Raw genomic sequence first — 19,303 nt, forward strand, 5'->3', positions numbered from 1 at the left:
GTACTGAGGAGCCCAGACCTGGGCACAGCACTCCAGGTGAGGTGCCACTATGGCTGAGTAGAAGGGTCACCCGAATGGTCGGTGGCTCCCCCGGGATGGGTGAACTCTCCCGCCGGGTGGTCGGTGGCTCCCCCGGGACGGTGCTGCCGGGTGGTCGGTGGCTCCCCCGGGACGGTGCTGCCGGGTGGTCGGTGGCTCCCCTGGGACGGTCCTGCCGCGTGTTTGGAGGCTCCCCGGGCTGTGTCACGGCTAACTCTGCCGCGTGTCCGCCCCCGGGCCCCCCTTCTCCGGGCCGGGCGGGGCCGTGCCGGGCGCAGGCGCCTCAGCGCTCGCCCATCGCCATGGCCCGCGGGGCGCCGGCGGCGCTGATCGGCGCCGCGGCCTGTCTGTGCCTCCTGGCCCCGGCGGCGCAGGCCTTCAGGAGGAGGGGACCCAGCGTGACAGCCAAGGTGACTCTCGCCCGGACGCCGGGATCGGTCGGGGCCCCCACGCCGGGGGTGTCCCCGCGGCCGCTGCCCGTGCCGGGCTGGGTGGCGACCGCCCCTCTCCCACGGCCGGTCCGGCGCCGGCTCCCTCCGTGCCGCGCCGCACCCCGGGCACGGAGGGTTTGGGGTGGTCTTGAACGAGCGCCGTAACTTTATTGTTTTGTAAGGGTTGGGTTTTTTTTCGTTGTTTATTTTTTTTTAGCCCCTCTGGGCACGCCGCCTTTCCGTGGGTGCTGGCACATCGCGGAGTTCGGGCTAGCGAAGCCTCCCTCTATCTTGCAGGAATGGAAACCTCCACATTCCTTCCCCCACCAGCGCTGCTGCAGCCGCTGCTGCTGCCGGGGGCAGTTCGGGGCTGCTGGCTGTGCCAGGCTGCCTCAGGCAGGGGCTGTAACCTGCTGGGGCTCGGGTGTGCAGTGGGGCGATTTCCCTCCTCCCTGCCCTCTTTGCTGAAACTCCTCGAGCGGGTCCAGCAGAGATCACGAAATTGATCAAGGGACTAGAGCATCTCTCTTAAAAGGAACGGCTGAGGAAGCTGGTCCTGTTCAGCCTCTATAGGAGATGGCTTAGAGGGATCTCATCAGTGTCCTTAAGTATCTGGGGGGGGATGTCAAGAGGATGGAGCCAGGCTCTTCTCGGTGGTGCCAAGCAATAGGATGAAGGCAGAAACGGGTGCACAGGAAGTTCCACTTGGATATGAAAAAGAACTTTACTGTGGGGCTGCACTGGAACAGATTGCCCAGAGAGGTTGTGGAGCCTCCTTCAATGGAGATATTCAGGAACCATCTAGACACAATCTTGTGCCATGTGCTTTGGGATGGCACTGCTTGAGTGGGGAGCTTGGACCAGATGACCCACTGTGCTCTCTTCCAACCTGACCCATTCTGTGAAACGCTTGGTGTTGAGAGCTGAGACTTTATTGCCCCATTTCCTGCTCCCTTGACATTCCTGCTGGCGATGGGCTTGGAGTGTGCTGCCAGCAGAGCCCTGGGCAGGGCGTTGGTGAGGCTCCTTCTTGGCAGGACAAGGCTGTGCCCTAGCGGCACACATGTCCATCGCAGATAATCGCAGATTATCCTGCAGATAATGACAGGAGATGGGCTGTGGTGCCTGCCAGCAACGTGGGGATGCACCTGTTATTGCAACACGCCAGCATCTCTTTCCAATAAATCTTTGCTTGGTGCAGGAGATGGGATGTCTCATCCAACTTTGGACAAAGCAAGGATTACGTGTTTTTGCCCATAAGTACCTTTCCACCTAGACTCGAGACTGTGCTCCCAATGACACCTGCAGCCACGAAAATGTAACAGGGCAGGACAGGGGCAGAGCTGTTTCCTCTGGCATGGCCTCAGCTTCCTAAGTCACGGACTGTGCCTTTGACTCTGAACTTCACTGCCATTGTTGTCTACACCTGGGACAACAGACCTTCCTGGGATATAATTTTATGTCCTTTTTTGATTGTTGTGGCACATCAAGAATCCCAGCTGCCAATTTTCCTTGTCTTAGGCAGTGGTAAATTTACAAAGCTCATCAAATCACACCAGTTTCTTATCTTCCATCTTGCATGTCCCATCTTTCTTCATATAAAAGGTATTCCATATCTTTTGGGCATCTCTTTGGCTCATTTTTCTACATTCTTTTAGGTTGGTTTTATCATTCTGCAGTAGAGAAGCAGAATTAGATGCAGCACTCAGGGTATGAACGCACAGTACAGATGTATGCCATGGTGTAATTATGCTCATCTGCTGTCTGTATCCATTTTTCATTATTTCTAACATTCTTCTCTGACCTTCACAAGCTAAATTTTTTATTAAACTGCTCAAGGTGACTCCAGATGTTGTTTTTGACTGGTAGCTGATTTTGGACCCCTTGTTGTGGCTGTATACCATATAGAATATTACTGCATTTATCAGGAGTTCATTTGTCATTATATTACCTGGTCTGTAAGAATCATGAGATTTTCCTTTCACAGCCTTTTATTTTTTCCCCCTGAATAATTGAATACTCTAGTCCATTTTTTTCAGTTGGATGTATACCATCTTGTGTAAGTTATATATGAATATGTTAATGAGAACCAGCCACCCTTACTGGTGCATTCTTTTTTCATTTCAGTCTTGAAATTCCTAACAAACAAATTGTAAATAAGATTAAATATTTATATTTAATATTATATTAAATATTTTAATATTTATATAAATATTAACAAGACTGAAAATTTGTGTTTATTTCCTTTTGGAGTTTTTGGTGAAGAATCTGGTCAGCTGTTTTTTGAGATTTGAAAGTGCTGTGTTGACCAGCTCACTAGTGTCTGTGTGCTTATTGACTTTTCAGAGAACTTGAGGAAGTGCGCTTAAGAGACCATGGCTTTTCTAGGCAGAAATAGTTTGTAGGACTACCAGATGCTTCTGTACTTGATTTTGTGGCCAGAAATACGCACGGACACATAATGTGGTGTGTAATTAAAAAGCGCGTAAATTTCAAAAAATCGCCGAGTGTGTAAAGCAGGTTTGTGGTGTGCTATAACAGGAGGCCTGGAACTTGCTGTTTGTTATCAAATGCTTGTTATCAAATAAGCTGAAGCAATGCTTTTTGGAAGTATTGTGTTTGCTGCTTAGGCGAGCAGCAATGCCACGTGGGATGCTTTCTGTTGAGCTGGGCTTACAACATGTGACGGACTTGTCTCCGTCTGCTCTGTGAAAGTGCAGATGTTACTGATACCTGGGGTGATCATCTGGTAGCCTCAGTTGTGATACTTACATATCTGCTTATATATTTCAGGCAGTCCTACCAGAACAACATTTTCAGACATAATAGGCTGCATTTAGAAAATGCAGGCAGGCAATATCCCTTACCTAGATAACCCTGGCAGCAAAATTCAGAGAGGTTTGTTTGTAAAAATGTTAAAAAGTTAGTGAAAGTGTGCTGTTAGTACTTTAGGAACCACATATCTAAGGAGTATGTTATTCAGTGCCAAGTGCCAAGGAAATGAATGAGGTGTATCAAAAAGAATTTTATTTTCTTTTTAGTGCTTTTGTAGCGTTAGCCAAAAGTTCAACAGTCAAAACCACATGGAAGATCAAGAAACGGTAGAAATGTTTAGTAGGAGAGCGTGAAAGAGGCATTCACGTTGGAGAGACTGTGGTCATTTATTATCATTATTGGACTAATTTTTTAGCATTGCAGACAAGTAATACTTGGTTGAGTGCCACAAGGAACAGCAAATACCACATCATAGGAATACACATTGCTGTTTCCTAGAAGTTGTAATAGCCTTTATGTAACTTTTTCAGAACTTCAAAATGCCTCATTTCCTGACAGCTGTTCCTGTTTTCAGTAATTATTGGAACATTCTTGCACATTCAAATATGCATTCACAGATGCTGAATTATATTAAAATGCCTTATAACTCATTTGCCTTTCTGAGCTTGCTTTTCAGCAACATATACATTGAAGCTTTTAGGCATTCAGCTGAATAATTTGGCCTGGTTATTTCTCTGTCAGGTTTGAAATTCATATTTAGGAAAGCGATGGCTTGCTTGAGCCATAGGATTTTCTTTCCACTGTTTGCCAATTTAAAGAAATTTAGGCTTATTCACATACAGGAGATGAATGAAGATTAGGAGTGGGTAGCAAACTATCATTTGTGGGGAGTGTCAGTACTATAATTCCTCGTTATTTTTCACCACACAGGAATATCATCACTGTTCTTCCTTACTTTCATATTTCATCTTTTCCATACAGCTTTAAAGACATGCATGTCTGTGAAGAATCTTCAACACTACCTTTGAACTGGTGATAAAGCAGTCCCACCAAACCTTAAAAGCAGTAAGAATCAAAACATAGAGTCACCAGTTCTCAAAAAGTTTTCTGCATAATCTGATTTTGGTGGCTCTGAAAGGATTCTTCTCAAACAGCATCCTTAGGAATCAGAGGATACTATTAATACAGAACAGGCAGAAGTAGTTCCTTACCACCTGGTGCTTTGAAAAGCTTGGTCGTTTGTTGCACTCACATTTGTATCACTTTTGTTCTCTTCACAAAAACATTTAGGTGTTCTTTGATGTGAAGATTGGAGACAAAGATGTGGGCAGAATTGTAATTGGATTGTTTGGAAAAGTTGTCCCAAAGACCGTGGAAAACTTCATTGCGTTGGCAACTGGAGAAGTACGTTTGTGGTTTTCTTCCACTGTGTACTCAGTTATTTTTGGATTGGGAAGGCAATGTGTGTATAATCCTGTTTCAGTTGTGAACTGTTGATCTTATTTCACTGGAGACTGTGCAAGAGTGCCACCTCCAAGGCTATGCACTAATGTGTGTCCTCCCAGGTCCTTGGTTCACAAGACGTAATTATGATATGTTGGATATCACCATCTCCATCTGTCCCTGCCTTGCAGATCTAGCATGTAAAGTTACTGTGGTCAGATACCAGTCAAGTAAAGACAATGTAATACCTGCTCTGTGGCAGTGCGGTCCAGCTGCATCCACCTGCACCTCAGTTTAATGTGTTTCTTGCCAGTATTATGTCCACTGCTGGCATATTCTATGAAATCTAGCCATTCACAACTTGTGTATTTCCATATGCACTGTAAGAACTGGATGTTGTATTCATTTAAAGAATTATTTCATTTTCTTAGAGAGGATATGGATACAAAGGAAGTAAATTCCATCGTGTGATCAAAGACTTCATGATTCAAGGAGGAGACTTTACAGCAGGAGATGGATCGGGAGGTAACATGCTCAGTATCTTCCAGGTTCCCTTTTTTTTGTTCGAATGTCTGCTGAAAAGACGGGCAAAACAGTATATTCCTTCATTCTTTCAGCTCACATAAATTAAAAAAACCCACCCCACCTTTGTTTTAGAGCATTTAGTACTTTTCCAAGCATCTTGGAACATAAGATGCAGCTATTGGGATTATCTGATTATAAGTGTGTGTAGCTCTTCCTTTGTCCTCAATTTTTGCAGATAGCTCTTTTCTCTCTGTGACTTGTCCCCCTTCAAGAAGCATGGCTTTGCGTGCTGGGCTGGAGCCACGTGACCAGCTGAGCTGCTCCTACAACTTACGGTCTCCAAAAGATGGATGTCTCCACCCTTCCCCTGCTCTGGCTTTGTGACAGCGCTCCTTCCCCGAGGCACTCCCTGGTTGCATGTATACAAGAACCAGTCCAAGTCATCCAGCAGAAATCTAATCCGTGGTGAAACAGTGAAAGCGCGTAGAGGGAAGGCAGGTAGGGAAGGAGGAGGCTGTCCTCACTGCCCTCAGCTCAGCCAGGTCTGAGGAACCTTCTGAAATGTGCTGTAAGAGGGAATTTCAACATAGGGAGAGAAAAATTAGAAAACGAGGGTCATGCCCTCTCCTTTTTTTCTCTTACCAGAATTGAAACCACAAACTCACTGGTGGTATGAGTCCTGGCTATGCGTGTCAATTCTCCCTCCTGAGCCTCCAGGAGACCAGTTCAGTCCACTGAGGAGACCAATCCTAGCTCAGCATCTCTTGCATTGCATGCACTCTGGCTTCGGATTTCTTCTCTTCCTTTTCATGCACATTATTCATGTGCTATGAGTTGAACTGTCTGCATACAGTACAGTGATTTCCCTGCTGGGGTAGAATGGATAAAAAACATTCCTCTTCCTTGCAGCCAGCAATGGGGAAGACTAAAATACCAAAGACACAGTTTTAGCATAAAAGATAGGCAGTGTTTATTTTCCTGCTAATGCAGTTCACCGGGACAGTATTTGATGGTGTTGGAAGCAGTGTCCCCATTATGCTAGGTACTGCACAACTAAAGAATGAGGCAGGCAGCCTTCTCTTTTCAAAGTGATGGTGTTTTAAACATGACTGAAGTGTTTTCTCTTCTAACCTATTATAGAAACATCAAAATCTTTATGTCGTGGTTGTACGAAGCCACACCAAGTATTTTAGTTTAACTTCCATCTGGTCTTCCTATGTTTCTAAACGAGTCTGAGGCAACTTCTTGTTAGGAGGAAAAGGGATAAATACTAAAATTGTCTCAAAACATGGCAGCCATAATATTACTGGCCGTAATTATGTAATTTAAATTTGTTGAACAGGATGAAGTATACAAATTTTCAGTGGTGTCTGTAAGCACTGAAGATACTCAGCTTGCTTGTTAAATTGAAAGTATAAAGCATCATCAGCTTTAGCTATTCTCTCCTTATATGGGGTGGTTTAGCTTACCTTTTTTTCTTTACAAGCAAATTAGTTTCAGTTATCCACTGATGATGGAACAGTGATGTTGCTGTAGTCCTGAATTTATACTTTGTTTTTCCCGTTTTTGAACAAAAAAGGCTTTTTGATTGTTGTTTGGCCTTTTTTTTTTTTTAAAGTTTGCTTGCTTATTTTTTGTCATAGGAAGAAGCATCTATGGAGAAAAGTTTCCAGATGAGAACTTCAAGCTCAAACACTACGGAATTGGATGGGTTAGCATGGCTAATTCTGGCCCAGACACCAATGGATCCCAGTTCTTCATCAGTGTGACAAAGCCTTCCTGGTTAGATGGAAAACATGTAGTATTTGGCAAAGTCCTTGATGGAATGGTAAGTTGAAAGTAGTGGCAAGGTTAATACAAAAAAAATCTGGACAAATTCTGCCATGTTGTATCTGTACTACCGTAACTTACACAATTGTGGTTCAAAGCTTTTGAGTGTTCATCTAATACATACGTGGTAGAAAATTATTGTGAAGAGCTCCAGCTGGATAATTTAGAACTGAAACCAAATGCTAACTGCAGAAATGGAAACTTTAATCATGTTTTTGGCTTTCACAGCCCTTGTTTCGGACCACTAGCCACTGAAATCCACAATGACACCTTTACAGATTACAAATGGAGTAAGTTCAGGTCCTCCTTTCACTAACACTGTTAGCCATGAAATAATTGTATTTCTACAAGCTAAAATCTGATGTGTTAGCTATGGGTAACACTTTAACTGTTAGGGTTTTTAGAAGCATATGAATATAAAGTATAAAAACACATATATTCAGAGCTGTTTAAAAAGAAAAAAAATTTAGTTAATTCTCTGAAACTGTACACAGCTGCAAAACTGATGAAAGGCCAGATAGAATTTTAAGTTTAAAAATGGTACTTTCAACTGAATATATTAGTCAGATTTTCCTTTTAAATTACTCCTTTTTAATCAGAGTTTTGAAATTAATGGGGAAAATGAGCTCCTGGACAGAACAGTTCTTTGAGGAATCTGAAAATCTCATCATAACACTTGTCCCCCTCTCCCACATTCACATTGAATTCAATTTTCATGACTTACAGTAGTAGCTGCAAATTTTTGAGGAGAGACTTAGACTAAATTTTACTTTAGTCAGATTGATGGACAAATATCCAAAGCTGGGTAGTCAATATACCTAACTGAATTTTGTCCTTTAAAAATGTTGGTGGCATGGTAACATGCTTAAAATCTGTATGTATGTGTCATATGCTAAAGGTAAAAGCAGTAACCAGATTTCTGGAAGCACAGTTATGCTGTACAGTTAGAAATCATCCTTACAGTTAGATTATCCTTTCTGATCTCTGGACTCACTTTCTGCTCAAAGGCTACAGACAGAACCCTGTATGTGCTAGGTGGGCCTTCTGAACCTAAATTTGCACTTGCCCCTTCATAATGCTTTTGTTGGCTCAAAGCTTTTCTAGAGGGCAAAGAGCCTTCCCTGCTGACTGTGTTTGAGTTGTGGAGTGGCATAACTGTTAATGTGGGGGAAAAAAAGCCTGTGGGAATTCAACAGGGTAAAGGTCCTTGTTCATAAGTTGGTTAATAAACATCAATGCTGTGAGCACTTAGTTGTTTATGTGGTACAAGCCTTCAGCCACTGGAGTTTCCTTGGCTAAACTGAACTCTTCTATTTGTTTGTTTGTTTTTGTTTAACAGTCTGTGGTGCACTCCATCGAACTCCAGCAGACAGATGAACATGACCGGCCCCTTCAAGACTGTGTGATTGTGAACAGTGGCAAAATAGCTGTAAAGGAACCATTTGTAGTTGAAGTAGGTGACTGGTGAGACCAACAGTCAGAAAGAGAAGTAAAACCTAATCACTTTTCTTTAACACCTGTTTTTGACTGAATTTCCACTATCCACTGAGTTTTCTCTTCAAAACATATGAGGCTATATTTAGGCAGTACTTAGCATTTGCTGAATACATAAAAGGTAAGACTATTTCTATAACAACTTGATGGAGCTGTCACTCTTTGAAATTCAAGACATATCCCACTAAATTCTAGATCTTGCAGAAAAAGTCTTTCATGAAAAAGTATAGCAGTAATTCTGTTTTCTCAAGGCTTAAAATACAATCTTTTGTTTTGTTTGGAAATTTTAGCAATATTTGTTTCCGTCTTTTCAACTGAAAATATGTTCTGTAACAGTACCAGCATTTTTAAAAGTTAAAAAAAAAGTAAAATACAGAAGTGTTTTGAATAAATAAACTTTGATTTCAAATAAATACTTGAAATTCATTTTTTCTTCCTCCCCCCACCCCAAGATCTTTTTTCTCATCTTAGCTGACTCTGCAAAATATGCAGGGGGTTCCACTCTGGAGGAAATAGTTATAAGGTTAGAGTAGGGATGGTAAATTTACCTAATCTTAACATGTCCCTGTTAATCTTAAAGTCCCTGCTGTCTTTTGAAGAACCAGAGTATTCAGATACCATCCCGTAATCAAGAAAAGAGCAGCTTTTCTGTTATTGAGTAACATAATCAGTTAGAAACTGATGAAAACAGAGGAGTTCTTGTTTTATAGCACAGTCAGTTTTGTAACCTAGCTGATGTTACTTATTCCAAAGCTTAAGTGCTTTTTTTTTAAAGTTTTGCTGTAGGTCAGAGATGCAACTTTAGGGTTATTATATTTGTGATGCTTTTTAAGTAACTTTTAAGCTGACAACTTAACTGGCAGCTTTTAAACAAGGTTAGTGTAAGGTAACACTTTGAGACACCTGTGTCAGTGAAGTTCTTTAATGAGTTACATAGTACTCTACAGGACAGAGATGGGTTTTTTTTTCTCCGAGTTGACAGTGTTTTAGAACTTGACACAGAAGAGCTGCTGCCAAATTTCATGAAGGACGCATCCATCTGTGCAGAAGGCAGCACACTGTTGGGGAGCCCAGCTGGTTCTGGGCTCTCAGTAAACTGAGATACTGCAGATGGAACTTCTTACACCTGGCAGAGGATTAACCACAGTGGGGACTGTGACACAGTGGGTTTCCTGTGAGGAATGTCAGCCTATTGTGTTAGGACATGTGGCTGTATGTCCAATCATGAGTTGTTATGAAGTGGTAAACCAATGCTGTGTGTACATGTGTCACCCCAGAACTGTATAAAGGTAGCTGGAGCCCCTGGTGGTCTAGTGGTAAAGGCGCAGCGCTGTCACTGCCGAGGCCCGGGTTCGTTTCCCGGTCAGGGCCACTCCCGGGTAGGTGGAGCTCATTAGCCCTTAAAGGCAACCCACCTACGTCCTGAGGACCTCGCTGCCACTGTCCAAGCTCGCTTGGCCCCGGCAGATGAACCTTAGGATTAAAGGGTGGGCTCAGTTCCGCGCACACTGTGTCTCACCTAAAAAATCCAATGCGCAGGCTGGAAGGTGTAAAGACCTTCCCCGGATCTTCACTCGTGAAGACTGGCCATTATAAAGGTAGCTGCACTGTTGCAATAAAAAAGCTACGGGTATCCTGAAACCCATGTCGCCTTCCCGCCTCGACCGCGACAGCACACCACTCCTCTTTGCAGTGACTAGTTTCCTGAAGCGTGTCCTGGAGTCCATGTGAGGTATCCAGACCTTGAGTGGTGCAGCATAGGAGCTACAGCACAGAGTTGTACCTGCTGACATTCCACCTGCAAGGAAATGGGAAACTACTGGCAGGGATTTACCCCACGTCCTCCTGACATGTAATTTGCAGTTACAGGGATGTTCCTGGTTCATCATCCACTGCTCTGAGGCCTCTCCTGAGGGTAAATACTGACACTTCTTTTCAGAGACCTGTGAAAGGATCACTGTCCTCTTTAAAAACACCTAGAGGAGAACTTGGTGAGGGCCTCTAAATTTGCCTAGTGCTAGGCAATCAAGACTTCCCTTTTACCCATGATAATTTTTCTTTCTACTAACTGTTTAAAGTAAAATTCTCTGAAAAGGAGCACTGGGAAGCAGGGTTAGGAAGTAGGAGCAGGAATGCCTCAGACTCCCTTGCCCAAACAGCTTTCTGCTAGTAGCTGAAAGCTTTCCTGGAGGTTGATCCTGCGGACAGCATAGAGTTCTGCTACCTGATCAAGTGCTGCAGTGTGACATGTAGTCACAGGCCTACTCTCCCAAGTGCCAGCTTTTCACTCTCCCCAGGTGGCTTCCAAACATATTTAGTAGTCTGAGGAGACAACCCTCCTGTTTGTGCTTAGCTTTGCCCTTGCTGCTTTTGTGCAACACTCCTTCCACTGATGAGCTCAGTGACTAACTGGCTGTTCAATTACACTGAATTGTTTTTGCCACGACATAACACTTCTGTAAGCCTAGCATGTTCAGATGGTGTGGTGCTAAGAGCTTTAAATGAGCACACACAGAGGTATTTTCTCATACTTCTCATGGAGACATCTGTGAGACCCATTTCTGGTGGCAGCAGCTCAGAGAAATGTTTTGCTTCAACAGAAAAACACAAAAAAGACACCAAAGCAGTACATTCATATCCTAGTAATTTAATTTGTTATGTCCAGTAGTACACATACAAATTTCCAGTTAAATCTGAACATATGTATCAGTTTTAGTTTGATCATAATCTTAGTCATATTCTTGCTTTACCTTACCACAGAGTTGTATGCTCTGTGACATATAAAATGTTAAGATATGGAATACAGTCTGCAAGTTGATGTTGAGAGTAAACATACACATGGGTTAGATGCTGTAACTGGAGGGAGATTCATAAATGCCACATGAAAGTTCCTGGTAAGTAAAATAACTTCAACTGAAATCTAGAAAATTTCCTCAGAGAGTGCCATGTGTTTCAGAATGTGAAAGCATGTTTTCCAATTCCTCACACACTCTCTTCAGTGCTTTTAATCCATCCAGTGCCAGCCATGGGTAATGCGTTGGGAAAAATTCTGGTGCAAAAAGGTTTAGTGTTTGCTTTGATAAAAATTATAGAAATAATTAGTAAAACTTTTCAAAGGTTAGCACAATTCAGTGTATGACTTAGAACATTTAGTGTTAAATAGTTAGAGCATGTCAATATATATAAGGTATAAATAACTTCAATACTGTTGTTTCCAGATCTATTTTTTTAAAAGCAGCAACTGTAATGACAGTGATTTTATTTAAAAAGATACAATGCATGAAATTATTCTGAGGTTGTGCCTCTTGCTTCTGAGCATAATTTTCACATCACAGAATTTTACTCTTGTTAATTCTATTAAATGTGACTCAGAGACTTGCTTCAGCTTCTTCTCCCCACACATCACTTCTACCTCGGTAGTAAATGAGGATAAAATATTCCATGTAGAATGCCATCTATAACTACGTTTGGAAAGTCATCTGAAAAAAAAAGAAAAAGAAAAATGAAATAAACTTACTTTCTTATCCATATCAGTATAATATAAATGTTTTTGTGGAACTTAACTAGGTAAGGCCTCCTACACTTCAGGTTAATGTTTATCCATGTTGGGATGTGCTATTAGTAATGCTGTTTCAGCACTAAAGCCACTTTAGGGTAGCACTGGGCATTGCATGAATGCGCTGCCAGATTTGTAGCTTATTGATTTAAAGGGATGTTCTAATACTTAATGCTGCTAGACTCCAGCTCTTTATCTGAATCTTTTCTCACAAGGAAGATGGATTACACTGGCAATTCAATTTCTAACAAAATCTCAATATACTTGAAGAAATTTCAAGATTGCTACTGGGAATACTTCAAAGCTGTTTTTTGATTGTGGTTTACAGCAATGTTTAAGCTGAGAAGACAGAGATGATTATTTGAGGCAGGAAATTCTCAGGTTGTCCAATCAACATAAAATGTCATATTACAAAAACTCATCCTATAATATTTGAAGGAAAAAAATCCCCACTATTTTGTTATCACAGATGCAGAGGAAACAGGCAGTTAATTTTCATGTTCAATTTGACATGAATTACCTGATAGAACAAAGTAATAGATCCAAGCAGAGGAATGGCAGGATGTATATTACTGAAGTGAAAAGATTTTTGAAATGCACCTGAGTTTTTAATGAAGAGATTACTTAAATGACCAGGCATTAATAGTAAGAATTTCTGATCATATCTTACAACCTTAAAATTGCTAGTACACTAGGAAAATAGGTTTGCCTCTAAGAATAGACTATTTCTGATACAGAACTTTCCACACTAACCAAATCTTCAACTATCAGGTGACCGGAAATTCACAAAGAATCATTAGATACTAAATATATTAGATCAACTAATGTGGATGGGAATTAGGTTTGACCTCCAATTTTGGAGGTAAAAATACTGAGCAAAGAGTAGCTTTGGACTTTATTTACAAAAAAAAATCCTTATTAGCTTAAATGTGTTATTTCATTGGTATTAATGAGGTGATTCCAGAATATTACAGATGTTACAAACAGATATTTTAGGATGTTTTAATGAACTGTAACCTCCACTGTAAACAATACACACATAATTCTCCCCAGTTTCTCATAGTAAGTCAAATGACTTGTTAATATTTTGAATCCAATACTGTTTCCTCAAATCCTGCAAGTTCAGCTGTCCTAAATTACCCTGGAAGAATAACCCTATGCAGTTGTCACAAATGGTATTAAAAATACACTTGTAAAGGCAATCTGATGCTTTCTTTCTAAAGTAAAGGCTGCAGTTCCAGAAATCAGTTTTTATTGGTTCTTCTATAACATACAGTATACATAGGAAAATAAAGATTGATTTAAAAAATTATACACCTTTGCAACATTATAGTTATTGTGATTCTGTGCTGCTTAAAAAAATCAGGCACATCAGTTCAAGTTAAACATATAAATACATCAAAGCACAGTCTTGCAGATCTGTGATATTTGCATGGCTTAAAGAATCATCAGAACAACTTTCAAACAAGTGACAGTAAATCTCAGATTCAATTTTTTTAAAGCTCCTGAGGTATCATCTTCAATTTGCAGACTAGGTTTTTCCTTTATTTTTCTCCCCATACCCTTACACAAAAAGTGATGTGCTCCCAGACTGTCAGATACATCATGAAAAAGGGAATCTGGAAATCAATGAGGTTTGTAACCGTGAATCTTATTTTTGGAAAGTTGTTTCACAACTCAACAGCCCTTAAAGCTTGGTCATCAGCATAATGGCAAGACTATATTTTACAAAGACAAGTAACAGTGCAATGAGAGGGTAAAAAGTATTCTTTGAGTATTATTTTCCAGAAAGAGCTATTTATTTTGTTTAAAACTCACACTATTTCCTAATCTATGGAAATATGTTAACAGAGGCATTCTTGTATCCAGGAAAGACTTCTGATTGAAAAAACTGTTCACCTTCTTCTAAGAAAACATACAACAAATAGTTATTTGTTAATAGACACTTACTTTTGGTCATAGATTGAACAACCTTGGCTGTTTTTACAAGGGAATCAGAATCTGTGAAAGTAAGAACTGATCTGAGAGGGAAAATTTTAGAAAGCTCATCTATATTTTCTCTGTGCTGCAAACTAAAAACAAGAAGAATTAAAGGCAATGATAGTCATGTAAAAACTGTTTTTTTCTAACTAGACTTAAGTCAACTAGTAGAGCCTCTAGACTTAAAATTTGGTTTTCTTCCTCCTTTTTTAAACCACAACTCACTTTCTAATTTGTGTTTTAATTCAATATGTTAAAAAATGACTTGCAAATGAATTTGATGTTTTAGGGTTTTCAAACACAAAAAATATTCACCTGCCATATAAAATTCTAAATATTTTGATTCAAGGCCAGAAAATGCCTTGGCAAAAGTCAGAAATGTCCATTGTTTCAGATGTCATTAATGAGGCCAACTTAGTGTTTAAACATCTTGCACATTAGAAGAAGCTTTTATCTTAATCCAAGAAAAACACTACTTAAAAGAATAGTTACAAAATGAATTACAAAATTAAGTTCCTCATGATTTCAAAAAGAGGAAGCTTAGCCTTCCTCGGAGTACATGTTATGGAAGGAAGATAAATACCATCACAGAACTGCAAAATCCTGAACAGAAGTCTTACAGCAAAATGTTAACAGGTGCACTGGAAATATTAAGTACCATCGCACTTTTTCAGGATAACTGTATATGAAATCCATTTTATCTCTTCAGAATGATAGGGAATTAAATGATGTTCTCAAGGAATCAAGTATACCTGTTCTCAGGGAATCAAATATGCAATTAGGAGGAGCACTAAACAAGTAAGATTAATACATGCAATGTGTCTCACTCTAAATACAAGTAACAACTTTTAAAAAGAGGTAACTCTGTGGGTGCTTCTTCATCACTGCTGTCACTTGGGTCAGAAGCGGCCTTGTGAAGTGACCCTCTCTGTGCTTCAATTCACTGAGTTTGTGATTTGCGCTCCAGCCTCAAATGGACATTCAGCAGTGTGAGCAGACTAGTGCTAAGTCAAAGTCAAAACTAAACAACCCTGTAATGTGTCTTCTGTGGACCTGGGTCACAAAGGATTGGCCAGACACCTCTGCAGTCTCTCCAGGGATGGAGACTTCACTCTGGGCAACCTATGTTGGTGAAAAAGTGTTTCCTGATGTTCTTGATGTTCTAGTCCTGTCACTGGGCAGCACTGAAAAAAGACTGGCTTTGTCCTCTTTAGACCCTCCCTTCAGGTATCGATAAGCATTTTGAGAAAATCTCAAGGAAGTTCATTCCATTGGTTAAGAAACTGCAAGCAAAAAAGCATTTGTTCATAAATTTAGTCTTAAAAATTTAATGATTTTCAAGGTAGTGCAAGAATCTCTCTATTGATTTCTACACAGTATTTTGTAAAATCAAACAAAATGCCACATTATAAAAGAATCTTAATGTACAGCTCAGGGAGAAGATTCTCTCTTGAGAGCTATTACAATTTTAATAAAAGATTTAGTAGAAGTAACAGTTCAAACAAGTAAAATGACAAAAGCAGGAGGAACACACTCTGAAAATGGTATTTTTTTTCTGCACACATTTAATTTAAGAGAGGATAAGTTTTCTGAATTAATAATTCAAATAACTTTTTTTTATTTAAAAAAGGGTTATAACAAGCTATTTCAAACACTCTTTTGAACCACTCTGTATTATGAGATGAATGCTAATGTAAATGTCCTGTGAAATGCATCAACCATACTTTCAGTATATGTAGTTTTTTTTTGCTGGAAAGAGCTCTAGATGTTATAAATGATAAGAAATAGTAACAATCCAAATGGAAATACAAACATTCTTGCAGAAGATCGACTAGTGTTTAGGGAAAAAGCACTTGCAAAGGACTAGGCCTCTAAGTTCAAATCCTTCAGGCAAAATAGCCCAAAGGGTCAATAAGAAAAAAGCAACATTCTTCATCTTTTGATTTCTCAGTAGGTTTGTCTGAGGGAACAACTGGGGAAGAAAATTCCAGCCTTTTATAAATCACCCGTCCCACTTAGTGTTTTAATGGTTTCTTACACAAGAACTATTGTTTTATTGGCAGGTTATAAGATTTTGGACCAGTGTCATTTGACTAGGCCGGTATTAATAATAATGTGGTTTGTGCGGTGCAGGGTCAGTAAAGTGCTGTTAACAGATGACAGGTTTGATTACCGTTGGCTTTAGGCAAGACATATGGATCCCTTAGGAACAGCAGCACAGGCTGGTGGGACAGTTTGCTGGAAAGGTCAAGAACAGGGATGTCAGTATCGAGGGACAGCACACAGAATATTCTACAAACTAGCTTTGATAAAGTGAGGTGTCTGAGCTGCGCAGGAGCCATGCGGTGCGTTTCCACACACCAGCACTACCCAGCAGGGCCAGCTCCATCTTCGGGAAGCAAAGCTTGCTGCTCCTCTGCCACACAGTGAAGTTGGACGTAAAAGGGCTGCAATATGGAAGGGTGGCTTGCAGTTGGCTCTGAGACCTCCTGATCCTGCTCTGCTCCCCAGCACTTGGCGTAGCACAGGCTACAAAATCATCTGCAACCAGGCTCCATGTCTACAGGCTCTTCAGGACACCAAACAGACTCAAAGTGCCACCGTGTTCTTGCACCCCTAAAGCAGCAGCTGTACCCCTCACTCACAGAGAGAAAGTCCTTGTAAGCCCTTCACAGGCCTGACTCCCACCCTGGTCATGGTACAGCCTCCCTCTCCCAGCCCCCTCCTCTCTGCTCGGTACGCATGCCAAGCAGTGCAACCAGATACATACAGAGCTCTATCTAACGCATCGGGGACAACCCAAACCTTTAATTTCTTCTGCTAAATCTTCTTGTTAAGAAAAATACATTCCTAGATATATTTCAGAGCTGGCAATATTCTATTAGTTTTGCAAGGAATTTCTCAATACTAGCATATGGATGCTCAATTCACACTACAAATGGATGGATCTAGCAAAGCTGATGAAAGTAGCCGTAACATTTAACAACCACATCTAATTTTAATGCTAAACTACTGCTAATTCATAATCTGTGAGGACCAAATACAGTAACCTCCAATAATTTCAAGTAATTTGATAATCAGGTGTCCTAGAAAGAGTAGGAATCAAGCTCACCTTGATTCTTCAGATTCTGTTTCATCAAAAGAGCTGCAAGTAAAGTGAGAGGAAACTTTGGTTACAAAAAAATTAATTTTATAACTAAAAACCCTAAATTCTTTAAGAATCACCAAAGGGAGTGATCTTTATCTGGTCATTGGCTCTGTGATTCAGTTTAATGAGATGAATGTGGGAGATTGTATCATTTTACAACCACCACTACTTGAAAATGATAGGTCCATTTTACTGTAACAGGTTCACAAGCATTTCTATCTATCTGTCTATGAAGTGTTGGGGTACAGTCCCACTGAGGATACTAGCTGATGTCATTAACTACAAGTGACAACTACAAGTCTGTTAGCTTCTGAATCCCTCTGGACAATGCCCTGGGTCATAGATTCCTCCAAGTGTAAGAGGGCCTCAAAATTATCTTCAAGTCAATCAGCCTTCTTGCCACTGCAGACCTAAAGAGCCCCCTGCTAAGTGGAAGAGAATCATGCAGCTTTCTGGGGAGTAAGTTCTGGTAACACTTCTGGACTACTAAACACAGTTTACATAGCAGAAAAAAATTCTCCTTACAAAGCTCAGAGCTGCGGAGGTAACAGAGCTTCCAGCTACACTGTTTTGGGTATTTCTATAGTCTTTACTCTCATCATACTAAGGTCCCCTCCTGCCACTCTGATTAAGAACCCTTCCCAGGGGAAGGGCAGTTGGGTCATTGGGGTAGATGTCATCAGAAAGGTGAAAGACCTCATTTTCAAACACTCAGAGAGAGATCATAAAATGATCACAGAACAAACTTCTATTTTGTGCAGATACTATGACTCTAAAACACATGCAAATGCTTCCTATGCAATTTTAGTGAGTGTTCGTGAAAATCTTACATTTCAGTAGATACTTCAAGATCTATGAGAAAATCATATTTTTCTCATCTAAACTCCTTTGCTTTCCAAGAATATTACATTAAACTTCACTTCTGTCTTTGAACTATCTGGATTTATTTTATGACCTTTTGGGGATATATAAACATACTTAACATGAACCTAATGCCCATTTATTTTACAGTGTTAGAGTTGGCAGCAAGACCATTTTAAGTCAATGGAATTGCATCAGCACTGAGTGAATATGGGCCTTTTGGCCTCCATGTATTTTTCAGTAAATAAGAGCTTACCCACAGCTTTCTGCTTTTGGCAAGGTAGGTACATGGCGAACGTTCAGAAAATCAAGAAATATTTTAGGGAGCTCTTCATTTTCTAAAATGACTGTCTGTAAAAAAAAAAAAAAAAAAAAAGCCAAAAAAGAAATATGCATTTTAAAAATATTTTAAATATTGCACACTTCCATTCAAGTTACCAAAACATTTCACTCTTGCAACACTTTTCAATTCTCCATTTTTTTACACCTATTTTGGAATGCTTCATTTCAACAGGAAAACCACAGTTCTTGATGAATCACATTAAAATACATTCAGCTTATGCTAATAGATTCTATTTCACCTACCATCACTGGTGCCAAGATAGATGCCTCTCAAGCAGAGATGTCTGATTCTGGAACTAAGTTACTGGCATGCTCATTTGTGAATAAAATTCTATTTATTTAAAAGATAAAATAAAGCAGCCTCAGCTCAGTGCTTCCATGCTCACCTCACAAAAGACTCCCCTCTGGCATGTGAGTGGAAAAAGGAAGTCTCCACTTTGAGCAGTTTTATTAGCTCATGCCTTGGTGAATGACAACAAGGGGAACTCTTTGCTTCGCCTGACAGGTCAGCTTACAGTGTACTCCTTGTATCTGCACTGTGGCTCCTAAGGACAAAGCTCTGACCAAGGAGCTGCTCACCAGACCTGCCACATCCTTCCATACCAATGACAGATGGCCACATAATGGCCAGATGCCATCCTCTGTTTTTTCACTGGTAAGATTATTTACAATTTTCATAAGACAAACAAAAGCAGTTCATAAATTCAACCAATGTCTCACCTGAAAGAATAAGCACCTATTTCTTTACTGTTCATACTGCCATACACATGTACTGAAAACACATGTACTTCACATGCAAATGAAAGCCACAAGCTCTTCAGTAAAGAGCTTTCCTTCATGAAGTCCTGACCCAAAGTGACTGTGGGTATGGAAGAAACT

General features: G+C 40.5%; 2 protein-coding genes across 2 annotated transcripts in view; one reads left to right on the forward strand and one right to left on the reverse strand.

Moving 5' to 3' along the window:
* Window positions 1-297: 297 nt before the first annotated feature.
* PPIC (peptidylprolyl isomerase C) lies at window positions 298-8,950 on the forward strand. Its single transcript, XM_050330217.1, has 5 exons — window positions 298-449; window positions 4,536-4,649; window positions 5,120-5,213; window positions 6,857-7,041; window positions 8,383-8,950. The coding sequence occupies exons 1-5, from the start codon at window positions 342-344 to the stop codon at window positions 8,509-8,511; spliced, it is 630 nt and encodes a 209-aa protein (XP_050186174.1). The 5' UTR covers window positions 298-341; the 3' UTR covers window positions 8,512-8,950.
* Window positions 8,951-11,168: 2,218 nt separating this feature from the next.
* Window positions 11,169-19,303, reverse strand: part of SNX24 (sorting nexin 24) — an 83,525-nt gene continuing 75,390 nt past the window's right edge. Inside the window, exons 4-7 of the mRNA XM_050330218.1 lie at window positions 18,339-18,433; window positions 17,186-17,218; window positions 16,247-16,311; window positions 11,169-12,016 (exon numbers count right to left, since the gene is read on the reverse strand). Of these exons, the coding sequence (XP_050186175.1) occupies window positions 11,946-12,016; window positions 16,247-16,311; window positions 17,186-17,218; window positions 18,339-18,433 (264 nt within the window). The 3' untranslated portion in view covers window positions 11,169-11,945. The remainder of the gene's footprint in view (window positions 12,017-16,246; window positions 16,312-17,185; window positions 17,219-18,338; window positions 18,434-19,303) is intronic.

This window comes from Myiozetetes cayanensis, unplaced genomic scaffold, assembly GCF_022539395.1.
Source record: "Myiozetetes cayanensis isolate MyiCay16 unplaced genomic scaffold, myiCay2020 scf4, whole genome shotgun sequence".
NCBI lineage: Eukaryota > Metazoa > Chordata > Aves > Passeriformes > Tyrannidae > Myiozetetes > Myiozetetes cayanensis.

Excerpts from the sequence above, each read along its gene's own strand:
- PPIC (XM_050330217.1), top strand. The coding sequence starts at position 342 with ATGGCCCGCGGGGCGCCGGCGGCGCTGATCGGCGCCGCGGCCTGTCTG. Across the intron at positions 450-4,535 it reads GACCCAGCGTGACAGCCAAG|GTGTTCTTTGATGTGAAGAT; the intron begins GTGACTCTCGCC and ends AAAAACATTTAG. Across the intron at positions 4,650-5,119 it reads TTGCGTTGGCAACTGGAGAA|AGAGGATATGGATACAAAGG; the intron begins GTACGTTTGTGG and ends TCATTTTCTTAG.